At 32.9% G+C, this 25,943-nt stretch overlaps 2 protein-coding genes across 3 annotated transcripts; one reads left to right on the forward strand and one right to left on the reverse strand.

Moving 5' to 3' along the window:
• The first annotated feature begins 2,298 nt into the window (after window positions 1-2,298).
• Window positions 2,299-4,269, forward strand: LOC130804301 (protein MAINTENANCE OF MERISTEMS-like). Of its 2 annotated transcripts, none has more exons than XM_057668689.1 (2): window positions 2,299-4,027; window positions 4,124-4,269. In XM_057668689.1, the coding sequence occupies exon 1, from the start codon at window positions 3,293-3,295 to the stop codon at window positions 3,860-3,862; it is 570 nt and encodes a 189-aa protein (XP_057524672.1). In that variant the 5' UTR covers window positions 2,299-3,292; the 3' UTR covers window positions 3,863-4,027; window positions 4,124-4,269. Both variants share the same exon structure in this region, with proteins under 2 accessions (XP_057524672.1, XP_057524673.1).
• Window positions 4,270-19,968: 15,699 nt separating this feature from the next.
• LOC130804566 (uncharacterized) lies at window positions 19,969-25,678 on the reverse strand. Its single transcript, XM_057669033.1, has 5 exons — window positions 24,900-25,678; window positions 22,107-23,112; window positions 21,278-21,437; window positions 20,998-21,179; window positions 19,969-20,897 (listed from the first exon to the last, which is right to left on the reverse strand). The coding sequence occupies exons 1-3, from the start codon at window positions 24,900-24,902 to the stop codon at window positions 21,301-21,303; spliced, it is 1,146 nt and encodes a 381-aa protein (XP_057525016.1). The 5' UTR covers window positions 24,903-25,678; the 3' UTR covers window positions 19,969-20,897; window positions 20,998-21,179; window positions 21,278-21,300.
• Window positions 25,679-25,943: the final 265 nt, after the last annotated feature.

Here is a 25,943-nt window from a genome sequence, read left to right on the forward strand (position 1 = left end):
GTATTAATGAGTAAAAAGTTATTTATATAGTTACATAATGTAAAATTTCTACCAATAGGAGAATTGTTCTACCCCTTTACTAGGTTGAAATCATACATTGAATTTTAAGCTCTCTCCTTCTGAGAGTTTGGAGTTATGAATTTTAATTTCTAGTTGATTTGTTTGTAGAGATTAATGCGATAATATAGCAGACATCAAAATTGCTATTACCATCACAACATCAAATTCAATTTAATTTCAAGACTACAATAGATCGAAAGACCCCCTCGTAGAAGGCTGTATCAAACAATGATGTAGAAGAAGATATTCAGAATTGTCAGATCTTAAACAACGATCGTAATTTTGTTAATTTGAATTATATTTTGTTAAAGTTGATATGTATTTACTCATTTTTATCTCTGATGTAGATGTCATGTGACTGTTTAATAATGAATCAGATATTATTAAAAAAATGTAAAATTTGTACAAATATCATTAAACTCTCATACTTGTTTGTTAAAATTTCAGAAAGTATTAATTAGTATAAGTGAGTTTCCTCTTCTCCTTATTTGAATTGTCAAGACTTATTTTTAAAAATCTAAGAAGGTATTAAATCAATGCACTGGTTGATAAGCCTTTAATTGGATGTTCATTTCTAATGAAGGTATTAAATCAAAGGATGTGAAACAAATAAGCAATTTTAACAAAAAAAAAAAAAAAAAAGAATGAGTTTCGGGTAAACTTAATTTCAAAAATAAGTATCTTTATGTCTGAGCCTAAGATTAGGTTAGTTCGCAAATACTAACAGCGAACAAAAAATTGGTAAAAAAAGTTAAAATTGATTGTTCGAAATTATTAACTGCGAAAAAAAGATAATGTCATACGGTTGTAAGAGACAAAAAATGAAAATTATATTTTGTTGGCGGTTAATATTTGAGAACAAACATGTGTTTAGTTTTTTTTTGTTTTCCAATTCTTATTCTTCGCCACCCTCCTAATGAAATTACGAATTTGACCCTGAACTTTTAAAAATTACGAAATTGCCACCGCACCTAAAATCTCTATAAACACTTCAAATTCACTCAAAAACACTCTTATCACTTCCAAAAACTCAAATTCTTCACATGAAATTAATCGAAGCTAAAGCTTTAGAATCGAAGTCGTTAATAAAAAATCGAGGTAATTTCTAAACAAATTCATTCGAAATTTTATAAAAAAAGAAAAAAAAAATTATATATATATATATATATATATATATATATATATATATATATATATATATATATATATATATATATATATATATATATATATATATATATCGCACTAAAAAGTGCGAATGGTATGAACAATTAATTTTTTAAAAAAATTTTTTTGAATAAATTTGTTTTGTTTAATTAATTTATATTTTTAGTTATTGTTATTTAATAAATGTTGTAATATATTATATTATGATAATGTTTTTATAATAAATATTTTTGAATTTATATTCGAATTAAAAAAAAAGAAAAAAATTCAAACCAGTCGCACAAAAAGTGCGACTGTACCTAGGTACAGTTGCACTTTTTGTGCTACTGATTTGAATATTATTTTTTATTTTTTATTTGTTTTTTTAATTTCGAATGAATTTATTTTGTTTAATTAATTTAATTTTTAAGTTATTGTTGTTTAATAAACGTTGTAATGCATTATATTATGATAATGTTATTGTAAGTGTTGTTTTTTAATTTAAGTTTGAGAAAAAGGAAAAAAAATAATTTAAATCCAGTCGCACAAAAAGTGCGACTGTACCTAGGTACAGTCACTTTTTTTGTGTACTGAATTTATTTTATTTATTTATTTTTTTAATTTTGAATGAAAATTTATTTATTTATTTATTTTATTTATTTATTTATTTTTTAATTTCGAATGAATTTATTTATTTTATTTAATCAATTTATTAGATTTTAGTTGTTTAAATATTTATGAATATAATAATTGCTGATTTGTTTGTAATTGTGAATTATTTTGGTTGTTAATAATTTATATGATTGTAAGTGTTTGTAGTAAATTAACTTAAATGTTTGTTAAATTAATAATGTAAGTGTAATTAAAATGAATATAACTTAATTTCATTTTTTATGCTTTTAATTTTTTATTAATAGTAATTAAAATATGAAAATTGTAGTAAATGACTGGAAATCAAAGAAAAGGTAAAGGGTTTTTTAGAGGGTTATTGAGCGACAATAGCTCTAGGCTGACTTTACTGAGAGGAGATCCCCATGAGAGGGGGGTTACGGGATTTGCAAGGCGAGCAAGGCAAGCACAGGCGGCCAAACATAGTCAGGCTCAACGTTCAACAACTTTAGACCATGTGCGTAGTCGCTTTCAGCGCCAGAGTAGCCTGCATAGTCATGCGGTCGGCTTAGGTAACGATGATACTGATTACGACGATTATGTTAGTCGGGAAGAGTCTGTCGGTCAGGATGAGTCTGCCGGTCATCTTGTTGATTGGACGATCGTCAGAGGCCATGCCGGTGGCGGTCAGTTTAGGATTAGAGGGCATAGTGCGGCTGGCATTTCTGATCACGCGGGAGCCAACCGGGTTGAGGATGCGACTCCACGGGGGAGGAAGCGCTCACAGTCCGCGGACATAGACTGGTTGATCACATCACCCCAGCCCGAGGGCCCTGTTGACACCACTTTAATACCCAGCTAGGGTGGGCACATAGCAAAGGTTATATTTGAGGGATCGGAGTGCAACTCTCCGATTTCTGAATGTCATCCTAGGAAGAGGACGTTGGATACAATCATCAGACTTCAGGACATGTCTGATGAACTGTACGGGGTGTTTCCTGCCACTCCACTTGGTCGTATGCTGTATATAATGCACCAGTACATTGATAGTGCTCTCATTACGGCATTTTTGGAAAGGTGGCAGCCTGATACCAACACCTTCCACATGCCGTGGGGGGAGATGACCATAATGTTGCACGACGTGCAACGCATCTTAGGAATTGGCATTGACAGTTCACTTCCCGTTGAACCGTCTCATCGTGAGTGGCAGCTTGGCCTGGCCGGCCTGTTTGGGGAGCCATTGTCGGAGATGCGTGGGAAGGGGCATTTCACCAGCGGCAACATTAATGTTGGTGCACTGTTGCAGCTATGCAACCGTTCTCAGTCTATGGAGACTCAGGCTACTGCATACTACATGGCTATAGTGGGTTTCACGCTGCTCGTGGATAAGACTAGAGTCGGGATACGGCCTCACCCTGTTGTTGTTGTCACTGCTGATCAGCATGACATTGCTTAGGGTGCATTGACGCTTGCTCACATGTATCACCAACTGGGTATGGCGACAAGGACTGGGTGCAAGACTATTGCTGGTTGTCTGACACTATTGCAGACATGGATATACGAGTACTTCCGAGCCTTCCTCCCCCATCTGCGTCAAGCTGACATGCCGAACAAGACTAGGGCAGAGATGTGGTTGCCGCAGAAGCCAATCCGTGAGCTGAGCAGATTGAGAGACTACAGAAGCATACTGGACGCTATGACAGAGACACAAGTTTTGTACAAGACCTCACACATCGTTATACTAAATATTTTAAATTTCTGTTATGTTGTTTATGTTTATTTTCTTTGTAAGCAGGTGGAGTGGACTGCGTACATGAGTTCTGTTAGGGCTTTACTGAACGACCACCCACGCACCGCCTATATCGGTGGTATCACCTGTTTTGATATCGTGGAGGTCTATTTGCCTGAGAGAACAGTCAGACAGCTCGGGTTTGCACAGGCCATACCCCCCCCCTTTGCTGAGACCTACCCAAACTGTGCGACCGGCACAGAGCTCCTACTCAGTGACATTTGCTTCTCCGTCTATGTACACGGAGATGTAGAGTAGGTTCCTCTATTGTGCTCGTGTAGTCAAGCAGGCATTGCGTCGAGCATCGGTTCCATCAGAGGCTGGCCATGAGTACATTGACTGGTTTAGAGTGTCTTCCCACTCGTTTCTCATCCCAGTTGAAGGACCCGCTGCTGCATTCGGTGTTGTGGACAACAGAGTCGAGTATGTTAGTGTTTTTGTTTATCTATTACATTTTATGTGTCATTACCGAAATTGATTGTCTAATTTTTTGGCAATGTAATTGTTTTGTTTTTACAGTTTGCAGCTGAATTTCCAAGTAGACTCGCGCCATTGCTCAGGATGCCATCTATTGTGAAAATGACGCCTCGAAAAAGACACGCTGCTGATATGTGTCTAGATGAACTTAGATAGTTGTTTGAGGAGTGACAAACATTTAGAGGGCATAGCCCTTAATAGACATTTGTGGAATTTGTATTGATGAACAATTTTTTTTAACTTTATTGATGAAAAATTGCATTATTACGTGTTGCGTATGATTCATTTACACATTTATTGACTAACTTAATTATGGAATGAATAATATAAATATAATTACTACAATGAATATAATTAATAAAATGATAACAACAAGTATAACCAGTATAATAAATACTAAGGAGTATCTAAATTGACCGTGTCTTCGGCGGTGTTATTTTGTTGTCGTTGTATGCTGCACAGTCTATTCCAAAGTAATATCCTGTTGCAACATTGTATCTCTAAATCTTTACATGAATTGTTAGCTGCTGCTCTCCAATTTTGCTGGACTGGCGGCACTGGAGATAAATCATCATTCATTAAAAGCTGAACATAATGATTCTTATTAACCCAAAGAATATGTATACGTTTGGTTACGCCATGCATTCCCCATGTTCTCCTTAACGGAAGCACTAAACAGTTATACATTGAATTACCATCAGTAGAGCCATAATACGCAATTGCTTTGTTCAGAAACGTTGCGGCGGAATATAATGCTGTCATTTCCACCCAGTGACTGTACGGAGTAGGTCCTTTGCTGTGGGCACCAATTCTGTATATAGCTTCCTCCACCAAATCATCTGATAGATACACACGTGCATATTACTCTCTATGTGTTTCCATTTTCAAACTCATTGCAAGTCGTAAAAGAGGTTATGCTTCCTCGCTCCTAACTCTGTGGCGGCAATGACTCTAAATCCACAGTTACCATCACCTATGACATCAATCCAGTCAAACAGATATGGTGAAAGAATAAACGGAATGTTATCTGGCCAAGGAAAAAGTGAAAAATCACGACCTACTGAACCATCTGCAAAAATAACAGTATATTAATATCATTCAGTTGATCTAAAACATATATGATTATATGAAAAGAAATAAGGGTACCAGATAAGTTGAAACTGAAGTTAATTCCAACTGACGATTGATGCGACCGACTGCTAGATCTACCACTTGATCTCCCGCGTGATGAAGATTTGGATCCGCGATCCCTTGAGGACGATCTGCTGTACTCAAATGCACTTTTGTTTCTCTTCAGTGTTCTGCTTTTCATTGGTCTTCCCTTCCTCGGCGGACTTGCTTGTGGCTCAGGTATATCTGCTCCATCAGGGTGTAGTTCATGTTCAAGTATCTGAGACATGTGCCGTACAACTGAGGGGTCGGGTTTTAAAACTTCATCCACCAACGATTGAAAGTACTCTTTATCATCAGCGTTTGTGTGCCATACTTCTTCGTTGGCGTCTTCTTCTGGCTCTAAGTACTTTAACGTTTTCCAAAACGGATGTATATCGTCCAAGTACAAAGCTCCATGAGACCTGATTGACAAGTAACAGTAACACGCGCATGGTAATCTGTGGGTTTTTTGAATGACACAATCGCATTTTTCAAAAAGAAAACTACCCAAGTTTAACATCCGGTTGTGCTCCATCATTAATTGTTCCAAGGCAAATATGGAAACATGACGATACAACGGTCTGAGAAAATTAAGTCACGACGTCCTTGATATGGAATTCTTAGATTCCTCCTGAGCTTGTCTTATCCTTGACTGCTGATTCGTTATTTGTACGTGTGCCCTTTTAAATAGCGTATCAAATAAATGAGCTATTACTGCTACCCAAGTAGTACTTGAAGGAAGAGTGTTGGCTTTCAACTCTACTGGTAGTCTGGTTACCCAAGTGCAAAAAATCATTCATCTATGCACGCACAAATTTTTCTTTGTGAGGAATCCATGTTCTAGCCAAGTATCGCACGAGCCTTCTGTTCCTAATCGACCAAGAAGACACAATCCCTTCCCATCTGTTTTCAAATTCAGGGATCGTCACACTGTTAGCTAAGGGGTTTCATTTTGTTTGCCTGAATATCTGCCCCTGTTGATTTTTCTTCCCGCCGCACAATTTATCGATCATTTTCTCGACGTCATTGCCTATATGCCATACGCATAATGAATGCCGTACATCTGCATTAAACATAAATTTAAAATTAATTGAGACATATATACATAGGTCGACAATAATTAATAATAAAAACCTATTCACCTGGAAAGACAACACTAATAGCTGCAGACAAACCCTCATCCCGATCCGTTACGATTACATCAGGCGTCTGGACTCTGCCGTAAATATCCCTCAACTTCTCCAACACCCAAGAATAAGACACAGCCGTCTCATCTCGCATCAAACAAAACGCAACCAAGAAGTTATGATTCGTTGGCATCATTCCAATGATTTCGCATAGGGGCCACTTTTGTTTATTCATTTTGTACGTTGTGTCTACTCAACACAACATGGGGCCACGAACGTAGCATCTGGATAGATGTTGGATTCGCAATCAATAATCTACTCAACTGCCCCTCACTATCCAAGTTTGTCCAGATTACATAATTATGCTCCGTGGCCATATATAGACAGTGTTGAAGAAGAGTCTTACCATCCATCTCTTCTCTCCTTATTGATTGTCTTACATTGTAAATTTGATTCATACTAGCAAAAAAACCAGGAAAATTTCTTCTAATTGAAGTCATTATAAATGCTGGTTGCATGCCAGTTGTACTAAGATCTCGTATATGCTGCCTAATATCGACAGTTATCCTATTTACTCTTATTTGACCATCTCTGTACATGAAGAACGAGTGGTTATTTCTTCCTTTTTCAACAGAAAACACTCTAACCGTCCAAGGTCTTTCCCCTGGTTTACGAATACTTCTTGTAATCATAAATTTACAACCACAAGCCCCACTTTTGGAACCAGGTCGGGCAACATTTTCTAAGTTATGCAAATCACCCCTTATATTACCGTACCGGTGACATCTTAAGTAAAAACTCACTCTAGATAGTCCTTCCTTTTATTTATATGAAGCACGTGTAAATTGAAAACCAATTGTTAGTGCTATCTCATCAACCCAAGCATGTAAATCATCTATAGAATCAAATTCTCTATCGGTAACAAATCTATCAGAATAATCTACATCATCCCTTAAGTTTTCAAAGTCCTGCAAATAATCAGGGTGTTATTAATAACATTATCGTAATATAATACTCCCTCCGAACCAATTTAGTTGTCCCATTTCCTCATTTGGCAAAGTCTTTTTAGTTGTCCTATTTCTATTTTTGTCAATCTTTTTTTACCTAAATATCCTTAGTTCACACAAGTAATTACGAATATACCCCCATATATTTTACTTATCCAACTACCCTTCACTACTTACCCTTTACTACTTACCCTTTTTAATGGACCCCACACCATCCTTAATAACCGTGCCCAAGCAAATGAGATATCTAAATTGGTTCGGAAGGAGTAATATATTAAAGTATATGAGTAAATAAAATCATTTACTTTAATATTTAATAAATAATAATAACTTCAAAAATACTTATAACAAATAAGAAGAAATAATTTTTCAAAAAAATAGTTAAACATTTAAATAAATTAATCCCTCGAATTTAAATTTAATTTTTATAATAACATTATCATAATATAATAATACATTAAAATAAAACAATATATTACAATATTTATGAAATAACAATAACTTAAAAAATAATTTAATCAAACAAAATAATAATTCGAAGTTCAAAAAAAAAAAAATAATAATACCAGTCTCACAAAAACTGCGACTGGTATTATTATTATTATTATTATTAGAGAAAGTGTTAAAGACTACCTAGTATATACCCAATTTTGCAAAAAACTATCTTAAATAAAAATTTTTGTAAAAACTACCTTATATAATACAATTGTTTGCAAAACACTACCTTATAACGGATTGTGGCCTTTGACCGCTATCTTTAACCGTTGACCCGCATGTGAGACGCACGTGATGCATTACTGTATTTTATTTTTTATTTTTTTAAAATTTTTATTTTATTTTTATTTTTATTTTTATTTTATTATTATAATTATTATTATTATTAAAAAAAAATAAAAAAATAAAAAAATAATAATAATAAAAATTTAAAATAAAATAAAAATAAAAACAAAAGTAAAAAAAGATAAAAATAATAATAATAAAATAAATAAAATAAAAATTTTTAAAAAAATTTAAAACAAAATTATTTTTTTTTATATTTTATATTTAAAAAAAATTAAAAATATAATAATAATAATAATAATAATAATAATAATAATAATAATAATAATAATAATAATAAAAAATAAAAATAAAAACAAAAATTAAAAAAAATAATAATAATTAAAATAAAAAAAATAAAATAATAATAATAATAATAATAATAATAATAAATAATAAAAATAATAAAAATAAATAAAAATAATAATAATAAATATAAAATATAAAAAAAATAATTTTATTTTAAATTTTTTTAAAATTTTTGTTTTATTTATTTTATTATTATTATTATTATTAATATTTTTACTTTTGTTTTTATTTTTATTTTATTTTAAATTTTTATTATTATTATTTTTTTATTTTTTTAAATAATAATAATAATAATAATAATAATAATAATAATAATAATAATAATAATAATAAAAATAAAAAGAAAAACAAAAATTTTAAAAAATAAAAAAATAAAAATAAAAACAAAAATTAAAAATAAAATAAAAATTAAAATTAAATACAGTAATGCATCACGTGCGTCTCACATGCGGGTCAACGGTTAAAGATAGCGGTCAAAGGCCACAATCCGTTATAAGGTAGTGTTTTGCAAACAATTGTATTATATAAGGTAGTGTTTTGGAAAAATTTTTATTTAAGGTAGTTTTTTGCAAAATGGGGTATATACTAGGTAGTTTTTTAACATTTTCTCTTATTATTATTAGTATCATTATTTTATTTTCAAATTTATAATATTCAACACTATTACATTTATTATTATAATAACATTATCAATATAATAAATCAAAATAAATTAATTTATCACAACATTTATTAAATAACAAGTTTAAAAAAAAATTAATTGAACCAATCGCACAAAAAGTGCGACTGGACCTAGGCAGAGTCGCACTTTTTTTTGCGACTCAGCCTAGGTCCAGTCGCACTTTTTTCAAATAATTTTATTTATTTTTTTTTTAAATTTTTACTTACCGAATCGTTATCATGCTCGTTTTCGTATGCCATTGTCGTTCGATGTTGAGTTCTAGCTTATTTAACTTAACGTAGTATTTTTAGAGAGTTTTAGAAAGATAGTATCGTATTTGAATTCGTATATACTACAAGAATGTCTATTCAATATATATAGAGTTCCGATAATGTTGTTATTAGGTGATAATAGTGTTATTAAGTGCGATTTAAAATTGTTAAACATGTTTTAAGTACAGTGGCAATTTTGTAATTTTTAAAAGTCCAGGGGTAAATTCGTAATTTCATTATAAGGGGCGACGATAAAATGAAAAGAATGGCGAAGAATAATAACACTTTTTTTTGTCCCTTTTAACATATGTCAGTGTGACAAATTAGGTGGGACATAGCGAGTTTAAGTATATCAAATTTTTAGTCAGTAGGGGTACTCAACAGCACACATGGGTGTGGGCCGGGTTCGGAAATTAGTCGGAATTGGGTTCTTTTTGACCGATGACTAACAAGTGGACACAATTGTGAGTTAGTGGTATGTCACTATATGGTTTACTGGTTCAACCAATGACCAATTTGATGTAAGACGGTCACAAACGTTCAAGTATGACTAGGGCTATTTAAAAATATACGATTCGTAATACTTGATTTGGAATATTTGATATTCGATTTTCAAAAACAAGATTGGGATATTGGCAAAATAGGATATCTGGTTTCTTTTTTATTTTAAAAGTGTATATATTTTTTTAGTAAATTTTTTGTATAGGTTGTTGAATTTACTAATATTTACAATTCTCAACTGTAACCAACTTGCGTAATTAATTTATTGTTAATTAATTTAGGCATTTGAAAATCCAACAATATTCCCAAAATGATTTGTATTCAAAGTTTTAAAAATAAGCTTGACTAAAAAAAGAAAGCAAAGTAAGCTTAAATATTTATGTAAAAAACGTAAAATAAAAAAAAATTCTAAAATCGAATATCCGACATCCCATCCGGATTAAACCGGATATCCAAAAAAAGAGATTTTTTCGGACCGGAACCAGATTATGGTTTTTACTATCCGAAAAATTAGATATTCAAATTTTCGAATCCGGGTCGATCCTGTTTTGAATACCCTACGTGCGACTACTCACAGGTTAATTCAAGATGTTGAAATGCACATTTTAAGTTTTGAAATAGACAACGTTAAACTCTTAGAATAGACATTTCAAGTCTTAAGGTACTCAATCTAACCATCGTTGAAGGAAAATTAAGGCTTGAACTTGGGATTTTAAACTTTGAAGTAGAGATTGTAAGCCTTAGATGAGACATTTTAACCATTCAGTAAAAAATGAAGTTAAGCCTTTAGAGGAGGATTAAGATTTGAAGTAGGGGTTTTAAGATTTAATATTGGCATTTTAGGTTTTAAAATAGATGTTTTAAGGGTTAAAGTAGGTAATTAAAAAGTAAAGTTAAACTTTTGGATAAATAGATTAAGACTTGAAAAAAAACTTTAGCATTGAAATTGATATTTAAAGTCTTGAAACGAGCTTGAATTTGATGAGTTAAAATAAATTATTTTAAAATTCTTTTTACAGGGCCATTTATAGATGGTACGGGTACAAGTGTATAACCAATTTGTGTTAGTAATTTTGTTTGAAAAGTATCCCGGGGCACTTCCTTTTCATGGGATACTTTTTTTCAAACTTCCTTTTCATGTCCCAGCTTTTTACAACTACTAGTGCCCCGGCCCACAGCTTTCTTTGGCCATTAATAGCACTTTGTTGTGCAATGTACATCATTAGTTCATTACTTATGAATCATGATCCAGAATTGACTTTTACCATTTTGCATGACTTCGACTTTTTCTCTACATGGAATACTAAAATATAGTCATCGTTGTTATTAAGGACGGTCATGGGTCCAGGATTCTGTTGGACCGTCTCGTACCCGCCCATTTTTAAGGGTCTGGGTCTTTATTTTTTAAATCCATCGGATCCGGGTTCGGGTCTGGATCCAAAAAAATTTGACGGGTCCGGGTCCTAAGGTGAAGACCCGGACCCTAAACTTTTAAATTTTAAATTTTAAATTTTAAATTTTATATTTTATATTTTAACTTTAATGGATTTCTTTTGATTTACTTTTTCTTTATTGAAAAACTAACTTATAATTGTAATTTTTAATGTTATGAAATATAAACTATGTTTCTCATTTAGTCTTTTATATTTGATTTTTAATTATGTATTTAGACAAGTGTTTTTACGTTTTAGTAATTATTTTGTATTTGAATTTCATGGACTCGAACAAGTGTTTGTAATACGATAATAAGTTGCTTACAAAAATACAAAAAGACTCGAAAAAGATTCAATTTTGACAAATCGAAGAGGCTTTGTATAAGACCCATTAAGGACCTTAGACCCTGTCAGATTCCTAGGGTCCAAGTCTGGGTCTGAAAATTTTGGACCCTTAAGGTCCGGATCCGAGTCTGGATCCAAAAAAAATAAAAGGGTCCGGGTCCGGATCTGGCCAGACCCGCCCCATGACCATCCCTAGTCGTTATTTTTTTATTTTTTGTTCTTAGACTTTGTCTCTAATTTCTTTTTAAATTAATTTTCTCAAATTAATTACAACTACTTATTTATATATCAAAGCAATATTGAAAATAAATTCAACATCGAAAATGTCAAGACAATTAATTTTATGCAATATTTTGAAAATTTTCTTAAATCTAAGGAAAAATTATAAGAAATTACCTAATCTATAACCACTTTTTAAAAAAACTACCTTATATTAAAGTTTTGCAAAAAACTACCTTTATATAATACAAATCTTTGCAAATGACTACTTTTTAACGAATTTCGTTTGTTGATCGTTACTTTTGACCGTTGATCATCACGTGACACTCAAGTGACTTTAAAAATCTTTCCTTCTTCTTAAATGAGCTTCTTTGGTTTCTGAAGCTTTGTTCCAAAACACCCAATTCCTTTGCAGTTGCCCTTTCTTATTCCTCTTTCTCCTTGATTTCCATTCCCTAAATCTTTCAAAAAATCCTATTTTTTCCAACAATCATTACACAATAACTAGTAATGTCTTCTTCTTCTTCAACTGAAAATTTGAAGCCTGAAAAATGTGGGTGTGGAGTTCCCTTTGCAATGAGGGTTTCATGGACCAAGGAAAATCCTGGAAGAAGGTCTAAGACTTGCGTTTTTTATGATCCTGATACAAATTGGAGGAAATGTAAAAAGTTTAAATGAATTAATGAACCTGAAAGGACTGTTTGGCAAAGAGAAGTGACTAACAAACTTGTGGAGGAAAAACAACAATTAGCAACTGAAATCAAGATTTTGACTTCAAGGGTTTGTTGCTTGGAACATGAAAAGGAACAAGCAATTTCAAAACTTAAAAGGATTAAGAAGAAATGGATGAATGAGATGAAGCATGAAAATCAGATTACAAGCTTTGTATTAGGGTTTTTCTTTTGTTTTTTGTTGGTGTTGGTTGTATCAATCAAGGCTAGTAAATGAAGTTTATGACCTATTTAACAATTTTTATTTAGTGATTTGGGTATTGTAACATGATCATGATGAATGAATTAAGTTTTTATTTTGTCCATTTAATTTCTTTTTTGGTATTGTACATACACTTCTGTTTGCTTTCTGTTTATGTATAGAAAATAGATGGCTGTGTTTGCTGTTTGCTGTGTTTGGAAATCAGATGGTTGTGTTTGCTGTTTTCTGTGTTTGCTCTGTATATGTAATGTACATTTGATTTGTTTATGTAATGTACATTTGCTCTGTTTATGTAATGTACATTTGCTTTGTTTATGTAATATCCATTTGCTGTTTGCTGTGTGTGTATGGAAATTAGATGGGGGTATTGTACATACACTGTTTGCTGTATGTTGATCCTTGAATCAGTGTGTATCGTTTGTTGATTACTTGCTTGCTTGTTGCACTTAACACAACATACACTTAACATACAACAATTTGCTTACACACCGATTTTCAATGTACATACACAACACTGATCTGAAACAATGATACACACTGATTCAAGGATCAACACAGATCCATTTGCTTACATACAACACTTTTACATACACAACACTAATCTTAAACAATGATACACACTGATTCAAGGATCAACGCAGATCCATTTGCTTACATACAACAATTTTACATAAACAACACTGATTTGCTGCACTCAGTTCATATACTGCACTCATTCTCAGTTCTTTTGTATGTAATGTGTACTAAGTTACTCAGTTTTCAGCACTAATCAAATGCAGTACATTCATTCAACACAGTACATTAATTTAACACAGTACATTCTCAGTTCATATACTGATTTGCTTACATACAGTCTAAAACAAAATAAAACACAGTACATTCAACACCTAATTTCTTACTTTCAATATTTAAAGTAAGCCCAATATTTGACTAATTTGATCCATTACACATGAAGCAGATGCAGTTGTTGCAGTTTGCGTTTGTTGTTGACTACTGGAGCTAGGCACATCATTTGTTGTAGACTGTTGAGTAGAAGAAGATTCCTTTTTAGGCCTTCCACCCTTTGATTTGATCTTTGTTGGTGGTGTTTTGGGTGGATTCTTGCAGCCTTTTTTGTAGCGACCTAGGTTACCACAATTACCACATCTCCGTTGCTTGAATTCTCTAACAGCACATGCAGGCTTCTTACCTCCTTTTCTTTCATTAGCTTCCTTCTTTCTTTTCCTCTTGTTAGGCCTTCCAGGCATCTTTCGAAATGGTGGAGGAAGTGGTCTGGCTAAAGTGGTTGTGGGCCACATTTTGTGTCCTGGCATACCATGAAACTTTAGACCATACGTCTTTGCATACGTTTCTACAAGATACGCCTCGTGGACAAATTCATTGGCATCTAATTTTCTAAGAACAATACAAGCCATGGCATGCTTACAAGGGATCCCAATAAGTTTCCAGCTTCCACAATGGCAAGTGTTATTGGTCAAGTTTACAACGTAAGAGTCGTCATCATCTTCCACCTCAAACTCAAACACATCCAGTGGGATTACCCTTAAATCATATATATCCTTTGCATTTTTTTCAATCATTTTATTGCTGATAGATGGCATTAACACACCTTCAAAGTTACTCAGCCCTTCCCTTTTAGCTGCACTTCTTTGCATCACATATCTTCTAATGCACTCCATTAGAGAAATTATAGGCTTCCCCCTTGCTTCTATTAACACATTATTAAACGCCTCAACTAGAAAAAGCATGCCTAGACCAGTGTTTTGTAGGAATAACAGCTAGATATTCATATGCTTCAACAAAAAATTTCTTTATTTTATTTATTTCTCTATCAAAATGAAACTGTAAAGATAAATTGTTACTAATTAGTTGAACATTGATCTCAAATATTTATATGTATAATTGATTCCATACCTTGTTGTAAGCTCATACTTTCTCCAGAAGTGTTTGTACAACTCTTCAGGGAACTTGATCTTGAAGTTTGCCCATATATGCCTGCAGCTAGGGATGCAAACGGGGCGGGGCGGGGCGGGGCGGGTATTCGAATTCCCATCCCCATCCCCATCTGTTAATGCAATACCCATCCCCTCCCCCATCCCCGCGGCGGGTATAATTTTTTTCCCCGTCCCCGCCCTGATGGGTTTGTACCTAAAACCATCCCCACCCCCACCACCCATCCAAAGTCTCAAACAATTACATATCCAAAGTCTCAAACAAACACATAACTAAAGTCTTAAACAAAAATACATGTCTAAAACAAAAGTATTTCAACATCAACTCAAAATCATCCAAAGTAAATTAATCCAAAATAATCTCATCACTATCCTCATCCCCTAAAACAAAAATACATGTCTAAAACAAAAATACATGTCATTTGAGGGGGGGCGGGGCGGGGCAGGGATGGGGCGGGTATCACCTAAAACCCATCCCCATCCTCATCCCCGCGGTGGGTATGAATTTTATACCCGTACCCACCTCATGACCCATCAAACCGGGACCCATCTCCGCCCCGATGGGACGGGAATAGGGCGGGTCTCCTATTAGACCCGCCCCGCCTGCATCCCTACCTGCAGCAGAACCTAATTTCAGCTTCAGGAATCAATGAGTTGAAAGCTTTAACCAAACCCTACATTATCCACAACTTAGTATTAGTGTTATAGCATTAGTTACAATTAAAACAGAATATGTGTTAACTAGTAATTACATTCATACCTTTTTCTTATCGCTCATGAAGGTAAAAGCTTCACCTCCTGCTTGTACCCAACTGCTCGATGCAGTAACCGACCTAAGATCTTCTACGAGGAGATTTAGAAACCAAGTTCAAGTTTCTTCATATTCTGTTTCGACCACAGCCCAAGCAACGGGGAAGATGTTATTGTTCCCATCTTTACCCACAACAGTCAACAAAATCCTAGGGAATTGTCCCTTCAAATGTGCCCCATCAACACCTATAATAGTCCTACAGCCAGCAACAAAGCCCTCCTTACATGCTGACAAGCATATATACATCCTTTGGAACAAAGGTGGGGATGTGTCTATTCCAATACATTTGACGATTGCAATGCTTCCTGGACTAAACCTCCTTATTGCTTCCCCATAATACCACACCCTGCTATACTCTTCACTAGCATCACCAAATATCATTTTCATTGCAATTCTTTTAGCCATATAACACTTAGAATACTTCACTTCACAGCCTAACTCTCTATTAACCCGTTTCTCAAATGCCTTTAATTCCCAAGTTGAATTTTCCCTCTAATCCTCTATGTATTTCTCAGCTAAATACAAAGCAGTGACTTTATTATTTTGGTGTTGGTGACCACAAGTGTGCTTGGGAAAATAACTTCCGATTTGAAGTGTCTCCTCATCTTTCAACTTCATAGCATGAACCTTAAAATAACACTTCTTCTCCTTCCCACAAACACAGTTCACAATTCTTGCTTTCGATTTACTACAATTGCATCTATTGTAGCAATACACACTGATCCTACTACTACCATTATGCAGGTAATAATAATTGTAACCACATTCAATAGCATGGTACCTTAGTGCTTTTCTAAACACATATGTTGAAGGAAACTTAAGGCCTAAAGATAAATTAATCTTACCCTTGAAATTAACCTCAGGATTAAATGTAGGATAGCTGCTTATACCTTCCTCATCATCATTCAATGCACCCAAATCATCATCATCAGACTCCAATTCATCCCTTCTCCATTATAGTATATGTCTCTATTGTTTTCTTCATCAATCTTTTCATCCACTACCAATCTAATTTCATCATCACCTATAAACAAATCATCAAGACCATAAATCAGCATCATCCTCATATTCATCCTCATCACCACAACTATAATCATCATCACTACTATCATCAAAATCAGGATCTTGCTGCTCTATGTGGGCTCTCTCATTTGCTGTAAGGTTTAGGGTGGAAATAGCAGTTGAGTTATGTTAAGTTAGGTTGTGACAATTCGTCACATGATTTTTACCGCGGCCAATTAGTGTGGACACGGGAGACCCGTGGGCTCAAGCCTACAAATCCACGAGCTAAGAGCGTTGACTTGCATATATACTTGGTGAGGTTCATTGTTTGCCAAAACCATATGGTTGTAGGAAGATTAGCTCACCCACTATATATGCAAGTCAACAACCCACTATTTTATCGATATGGGATCTTGTCTCACTTGTGAAATATTTCCAACAACTATTTTAGATCTAGGATTAGCACTTAAAGATTCTTTAAAACTCGTATCTGTGATTGGTGGTCCCTTTTTAAGTTTAAATTTTGATTTACTAACGGATATCTAACGTTAACTGTTAATAGGTAATCTTTGACCAACAAATAAATTTTGTACATAGTTTTTGACAAAAAAATTATTCTAGGTAGTTTTTGACAAAAGTAAGTTTTTTCAAGGTAGTTTGTAATAATTTTTTTTATTATTTAATGAAATTAATCAACAAAAAATTTAAAATTGAGATTTGATATTTTTAAAAATTTACTAGAACAAAATGTGCCACTTGATATATTTCTAAAATTTATTAGTACAAGCATTGAGTTGGATAAATTGAGAAACATTAGAGCATTTTTTTGAAGGGAGAGGCAATATTGAAAATTTTATGAAATGATGACGATGTAACGAAAATTGTGGTAACAACTAAAAAACAAGTTAATTTTTTGACTATATATTAATAATTAAATAAACCGGTAAAAGGCAACTATGATTTATACTTGGGTTTACATTGTGTTAAATGACGGAGTAGTTGGTTAATTATACTTTGAGTGGATGAAGAATAACTGGATTTATTAATATAAAATTTACAAATAGAAAAATGTTTTACCCCTGCATGATATATTCTTAAGAGATCTGAGAATATATACAAAATATCTAATGAATCTAGTTTGAGTTAATGTCATAAAAGATTGAATATAATAATTTGAAGATGTACTAATGACTATGATAATAATGCAAATAATAAAAAGAAATTATAAAGAAATAAAACCACAAATAATAATATTAAATTTAATGAGGTTTACCGATACTTTCAACTGATCAAATAAACCAACATATTCAACTGGGGCGGTCTTGACATTTAAAGGGCTCAGGCAAAACATATATAATAGGGCCCCTAATTTTTTCTTGCAACATAAATAAGAAATTCAATATTAATATAACAATTTTTTGATATAGACCTCTCTAATCGTAAAATAGGATACTTGTATAAAAATTTATTAATATAGAATAAATTTTTTGTTTAAATATTCTAAAATAATTGAAATTATCATCAAAAGAAATAAACTTTATGTTTTAAAAATTAAGTTTAGAAATCTCTAATCGATAAAATTAGTAAATCCAAATTAGAAAATTTAAATAACATTACATTAGTAAAAAAAACATGTTTGAATCAATAAAAATTTCTTTATTCCATTTAAGAGATTATTTTACACTATACAAATAATTTTATTTTAGAAAAAATAGTTTAATTATAAAGGTGATAAAAGCAGAACTTAATAAAAAAAAAATTTTGTAACAAATTGACTCATTTTATTATATCCGTGTATTGCACGAGTTTTCATATCCATTGTTCCTATTATACAAGAATCCCCTACATATTTTATGAACAAATTTAAGAATACTACAATAGCTACTGTTGTGACTTGTGAGAGACTGTCTATCGGTGAGACGACCTCAAAATACAAAACATATATACTAATAATAATTCTATTAGTTGAGTTATTCAACCCATGCATGAACAACATCTAACGTTGAGACCGTCTAACACAATAGTTTAAAATTTTAAAGTCTGATCTTCAATCAACAACTTCAGCTAATAAGAGGCATTATCAAACTCAAATCACACTTAAAAAGCAATTTTGTGGTACAAATCACATTTCATCCCTGGTCAAGTAAACCATTTTATTATTTATTTTAGGTTAAAAAATGATTAAAATGAGCATCTTCATAAAAGTATGTGAAATCAATAATATTGGGTAAAAAATTCAAAACTATGCTCCACTACAAAGTGGAGAAGGAGCCATCAACGGAATAGACTAAATATCCATGGGTGGAAACACGTTGAACACAAATCCACAAAAAAAACATCTATGGTTCTCGACTGATCAATCATATTATTCTTCACATTGACTAAATATAAGTGTTTGCCAACTGTTTTGGCCCACTTGATTCTTTAGTTGGTGTTAGTGTAACATCCTTTGAATAGGTCGGACTTTTGAAAACATCTTTAATGAAAAACATGAGTCAAAACTTACTTATGGGAGTGTTATCGTCACATCTATTTCTAATAAAATAAATGTAAGGCTTAACAACTAAGAAATAACTTAATAACTTTAAATCCAACAAAGGGTCTTACACTGAAACGTAATCTGTATCCATATAAAATTTAAACAACTTAAAAAAATTTTAAACTGAAATACGACTTTAATGAAAAGCTATATTTCTAAGTAATCCTCACTCCACGATTCCCGAGCAATCAATAACCTGCAACATAAGAATGCAAGAAAAACAAGGGAAAAACTCCCAAAATCAGAATCAGGAAATTGAGTAATTCCAACTTCATCCCGTAAAACGATTAAGTTTGAAAATGATTTAATGATGTTGAGGGTTGGAGTTAAGACTTGCACAATCTCTGAAATGAGAAATATTAGAATAGAAGATGGAACTAAGATGCATTCTTAGGATGAGCAAAGAGCTATATGAATCTAGATGTAGTATCGTATGCTTTGTTGTGATGCTATATTTGTTATGCTTCAGGAGGCGACATTATCAAGGAGCCCTTCTAGTGATCGCGGAGTACTAGACTTAACTTCTTGAAGCGTTCTTTTTGGTGAGTAGTAGCAGTCCCTTAAAGGGTCTGGCTAGACTACATTCTTGAAAATAAACTTTTTACTAAAGTTCTTTGAAATTGGAAACTTTTGAGACAAATGTTGTTGTGAATGCTTATGTTGATATTATGATATGGTCAATGGATCGGACTTGTGAGCTGGTCATTGACATAGTTGAGAAACATTGTTTCCTACTCCCTGTTTTTGAAGCGAATTGTCATTCAGTTTTTGACTAGTTTCACCCGAGAGTGACATAGCCTTAGAGCTATGGATGTTCCTCTCAACTAGACTCCATGTGCGCACATAGATCTAGGAAAACTGATGTTGCTTTTAAACCTATGATTTGATTTACTGTGTATTGTTGTTTTGGATTGTTACTTCTCATTCAGTTTAATCTGACTTTCTATTGTTTCCAACTTTTAGTTTGTCTACAGATCGGAACCAATCGGGATGAAGATTAGCGAAGGTGATTAGAGGTTCCAAGGATGTACATTGAACTGAGCACTTAGGAATTTTTAGTTTTGTATTAGGATTTTGGATAAATGTAAATTTGATTTGGCTGTGTTGGTTATATTGGACTTGTAGAGAATTGTATGATTACCTTTTGCTTTAGTTAGATGTTTGTTTTGAGTTATAGCTGAGTTAGTTACGTTAAAGAGCTGGTGAACCCTTTACTGTGATTTCAGTTTGTTGGGAAATAAACCCCGTGATGACCCTGTTTACTCAGTTAACGGTAAGTCGAGTTGTTACATAATTAACTAAATTAAGAAATAATTAAAAGACTAATTATGTAATTAAGAAAATAATTCCGTAATTAAGTAGAGAGAGTAAGTAGAGAGAGTAGGTGAAGAGATGAGTTGTGAATGAAAATGATTGAAAGTGATGTGTATTTATAGAAAAAATTGCAACAGCTAGTTAACGACTATTTTTCGAACGGTTACAAAGAACTGCTGGGTCTGTTCACCCGGACTGGTTCCGGTTCCGGTTCCAGTTCCATGGAACCGTTGGGCCGGTTCACCCGGACCGGTTTCGGTTCCGACCCGCGGTTCTTAGGTCTGGTTCAAGCAGTTTTTTTTCGGCGATTTCATGGTTTCGACAACTTTTTTCCAGCGGTTACACTTCCGTGACAGTTTCAAGCGGTTTGGGACCGGTTCGGTTTCGGATAACCCGCTCCGTGGCCATCACTACCACCACCTAATACGTTTTCAAAAAACAAAATAAATAAATTTTTAATACATTCTTGATTTACAAAATATAAATATCATGTATGTATAAAAACTTAAAAAGTATTTACCTCTGCTGAAATTGTATGAAACTAAGGGCTTACCCCTTGACTTTCACAAATTTGACAAGTGCATAAGAAAACATCCGGATTCTCAGTTGGTTCTTTTGTAAACTACAACCACAAATGTAAAACAGCTCTACCACTAGGAGGTGGCATTGTCGGAAAAGATTGTTTTACTGGTTCATCTTCATCTAAATTTAAATATAAAGACATACTCAAATACCACAATATATAAATAAATTATAATTTAAAATTTAATCAATTTGAAGAATAAAATTATAAAACTAACCGATACTTTGGAAGTTGACTCGTTTACCGCTTGTCTTTGTTGTTGTTGTTCTTCATGTGATCTAGTTGATGATTGTCGAGATCTATGTATCCCAATAAGGTCGTTCGTTCCTCTTCTTGTTCTTCTTCTTCTTCAATTTGTATTTCTCTTTCCACTTCTTCTGCATAATTGTAGCAGGCTCGACACTCTCGATACATAATTAACATTAATAATTATACTTAAGATAAATAATGCGGAAGTGTAAAACGCCGAACTGCTAAAAACCATTTAAACTAAAATTTTTCAAAACATAAGTAAAAAAAATATCTTACAACTGAGAAAATATAAAATAAGGTTTACTTAAATACGATAAAAAAAAAACAATAAGTACAATATAGTCATCAAGTAAAATCATTGAAGCTAAGTCCTCGATAGAATAATTAAAGTTGCGGCCTGGATCGAAACCTGAGCTAAATTTTCCTGCAAAATACTGTCATCCATAATATGGACGACAGCCGATTAAATCGGTCAGCGATAAAGCCGAGTACAATTTTCTCAACAAGCTTATGATGCGATAGTTAAATCATGCTTACAGAATAATCATCAAGCACAATATAGAAGGTTATAACTCATTATTTACCTTTACTAAGCCATTAAGTTACATTCTCAATACTTGCAGAAGTTCATTACTGCTACTAAATACTTGGTAACCTTAATGCTTATTTAATCAAGTTCAATTAAGCCTCATAGCTTTACCATCATAGCACATCACAAGATCGGTCAGCTCCTGAATCAAAAAGAATATGAGCCAAAGAGTCTCCTACGACAAAGTGACCAGAAATGACCTTACCCTCAAATGCCTGATGAAGATTATCTACATGGTTGCTAATAGCGTGCAAACCGGCAGTCCTCCTAGCTGCAATACTCTGAACAATTCCCAAAGAACTAGGAGCTCCATAATTACCAGTACTACTAGCTCCCAACTGGATCCCTTCTCGGCAGTTAGTGGAAACATGACCCTCCTTTTTGCATTTGAAGCAGATGATCTTCCCAGTGCATGAACGACCTTGGTGATCCTTACCACATAAGCGACACTTCCAAACTGTGACTCTTGTTGAAGTTGTTGGTTGGAACGGCTTGCGATCCCAATTGGTTGGCCTCTTGTTCCTGTTGTTGTTGCCTCCGCCAAATTTTCTTTTGTTGGTGTTGTCCTCCTTGTCAAGGATCCTCTCATACTCAAGCGCTCGGTCGTAGAGATCTCGGAAGTCAGAATACTTCCCAATCCCCTTTTGGATCTTAAGATTAAGACCCTCAAAGAAGCGGGATGCACGAACACTTTCTTTGCTTACAATGTCAGAAGCAAATCGAGATAGCTCATTGAACTTACAACTATACTCAATCACGGTCATAAGACCCTGACGAAGATGTAAGAACTCATTCTCCTTTTTCCGTTGGAGTGATGGCGGATAGAATTGTTGACGAAGAGTTATAAGGAAATCATCCCAAAAGGTATCAGTCATAGTGGCCTTGATAGAACGCCACCATAACTCTGCTGAACAAGATAGGTAGAAGGAAGCCAGCTTTACTTTTAGGTGCGCTGGACAGTTAATGACCTCTAAAAGTTTCTCCATCTCTGCGAGCCAATTCTCGAAGCGAACCGGATCAGCTTCTCCGTCGTATTGCGGTGGACGATGATATGCTATATTCTTAAAGTATTTCCCGTCGTCATTGGCCTCTTGAGCCTGATTCTCCATGAGGGTGATCAGTCGCTCATTTGTCCTTTCCATCCGAGCTAGTTGTGCTTCTAGCTCTCGAACTCTAGCTTCGTGATCAGATGAAGTTACGCCATTTCTTACCTAAAAAATTTTTAAACATGTGACTAACTTTCACATTAACTTAATTAATCTGGCACGTAATTTTACACATAATCACATAAGCACATAGAAAACAAATAGATATTTTAGGAAGACTTGTTTTGAAAAAATTCATTTGAAATTATTTTTTTTTTTTTTTTTTTTTTAGTTGGCTATCGAGCCTTTCACATGGAACTAAAATTCCAAGATTCGAGTAACTTTAGCTCTGATACCACGTGTAGCAGGCTCGACACTCTCGATACATAATTAACATTAATAATTATACTTAAGATAAATAATGCGGAAGTGTAAAACGCCGAACTGCTAAAAACCATTTAAACTAAAATTGTTCAAAACATAAGTAAAAAAAATATCTTACAACTGAGAAAATATAAAATAAGGTTTACTTAAATACGATAAAAAAAAACAATAAGTACAATATAGTCATCAAGTAAAATCATTGAAGCTAAGTCCTTGATAGAATAATTAAAGTTGCGGCCTGGATCGAAACCTGAGCTAAATTTTCCTGCAAAATACTGTCATCCATAATATGGACGACAGCCGATTAAATCGGTCAGCGATAAAGCCGAGTACAATTTTCTCAACAAGCTTATGATGCGATAGTTAAATCATGCTTACAGAATAATCATCAAGCACAATATAGAAGGTTATTACTCATTATTTACCTTTACTAAGCCATTAAGTTACATTCTCAATACTTGCAGAAGTTCATTACTGCTACTAAATACTTGGTAACCTTAATGCTTATTTAATCAAGTTCAATTAAGCCTCATAGCTTTACCATCATAGCACATCACAAGATCACAACAATAATGACAACTGATATATGTAAGGGTCTGGTTAGGTGAGGACCGTAGTCCTAAACCCTAACTGTGGTGGGAGTCGTTACTCCTCTCAATACTGTTATGCTCGAGACTTCACAGGATGGGTTTTTTCTCGGACCCCCTGTCTGACACCGCATTTTACGTGCCGGCTAACACGGACGCCGGGATTTTACATGCCGGTCCATGGTTCGACGTTACCTTACTATCAGAGTCATACAATCAATATCATGCAATATCAAACAAGACTCTAAACCGAAATAGTTTACATTCTTATAAGTCAAACTTCCACTAGTCAAATTTTTGACAATTCTACCCTTTTAATAGAAACAAATTACTAGTATCTAATAAATTAATATTAATTAAATAACAAATTTTCGTAGCTATACTAAGATTCCTGAGGCTAAACTAAGTCATTATTGTGTCATAAATAATCATAACAGTCAAGGGTAATATTTCTAAGTACTTAATAACATATTTTATCAAATAACCAGTAAAATAGTAAAACGGATCTATCATCACTATAAAAATAACATAATCCAACAAGTTATTAAGGGTCCGAAATCTATATGAGATGAGTTTTCAAGAAAAACAATGCTAAGCATTTTAACAAATTTGTTTGACTATTTTACCAATAAACCGATTAAAATTTATCAAAACACCAAGATGATATGGAATCATTTTAAACACATAAGTTTATTTAACTAGTAAAATTCATATATATTTATACTATCATATTAATCAAAAATTTCCATATATATGACTTTTTTTTTTCAAGTGTCCCAAAAGTATTATTGTTTTGACGAAAATATCACTAAACTGGATATGACTTTAATGTTACCATAAAAAGTTTAAATGACTAAAATAAAATCATGTTGATCATGCTTTTATATTATCGAGTAACCATAAATAAATATCACATAACGAGAGAGTTAAGAAAATGTGTACCATTTTCCTCCGAAGGTGGTGCTAAACCAAGTAAGAGAATAATAATAGGAAAATAAGAACTTAAGGAAATAAGCTCCAAAAGAGAAAGTCTTCAATGTTCCAAGCTTCAAAGAAGTAGATCTTCAATTACCCAAAAGAAAATGATATCCAAGTTCCAAAAGATAATACTTGACTTTTCAAAAGTTGATGATTATTAGCTTAAGAAGTGATAAGATCAAGCTCCATCTTCATTTGATTCTTCAACAAATAAAAAGGGTATAAAGTTAGTAAGATGTTAATGAAGTGAAGATATAAGAAAGAATGGTAGAAAGATTTGATGATGGGGGTGCAAGTGATCTCATGGCTAAGGAGGGGTATTTATAATGGGTTTTGGGCAACTTTTTAGTTCATAAGATTGTATGAAAAAGAAGGTTAACTTGTGTAAGTGATTTAGAGTGTGTAAGTGAATGTGTAAGAGTTGGAGTGTGTAAGTGGATGTGTAAGAGTTTGGAGTGTAGAAGAAGGTTAACTTGTGTAAGGAAATGGTGATAGCTTGTGTAAGTGATGAACATTATGGATTGATGTAGAAAGGATTTTGATTCATCAAATTTTTGTTCTAGTTTATGCTAGTGAGATGTTTTAGATTAATGGGAAAGTATGATTAAGGTTTGATTATGGAAATATGAAAGTTTACTTAGAAAATTTTAGTTAAAACTATACTTAAAGTTAATAAGAAAAATATAGTTAATTTTTAGGTATAAAATAATTAAATCAAAGTTGTAAAGTTAAAATGATAAGTAGTAAAGTTAGTTTAAGGAAACGAAATTGAAACGTAACGTTTTAATAAAACCGTAAATATAATATTAAAATTTTACTTTTCGTAGTATAAAATAATAAAATAATATTTTAGTGCTTATAAAGAAATTTAAGAATATATATACATTTTTAAGTTTAATATTTGGAAGAAATTACAAAAATCGGAATAAGGTTTAGAAATTAAAGGTGATTTGAATTAGATAACCAAAGGATTAGGAATTCGAAAAGAAATTTCGGAATAATTAATCG

The sequence above is a fragment of the Amaranthus tricolor genome, chromosome 17, assembly GCF_026212465.1.
Source record: "Amaranthus tricolor cultivar Red isolate AtriRed21 chromosome 17, ASM2621246v1, whole genome shotgun sequence".
Taxonomy (NCBI): Eukaryota; Viridiplantae; Streptophyta; class Magnoliopsida; order Caryophyllales; family Amaranthaceae; genus Amaranthus; species Amaranthus tricolor.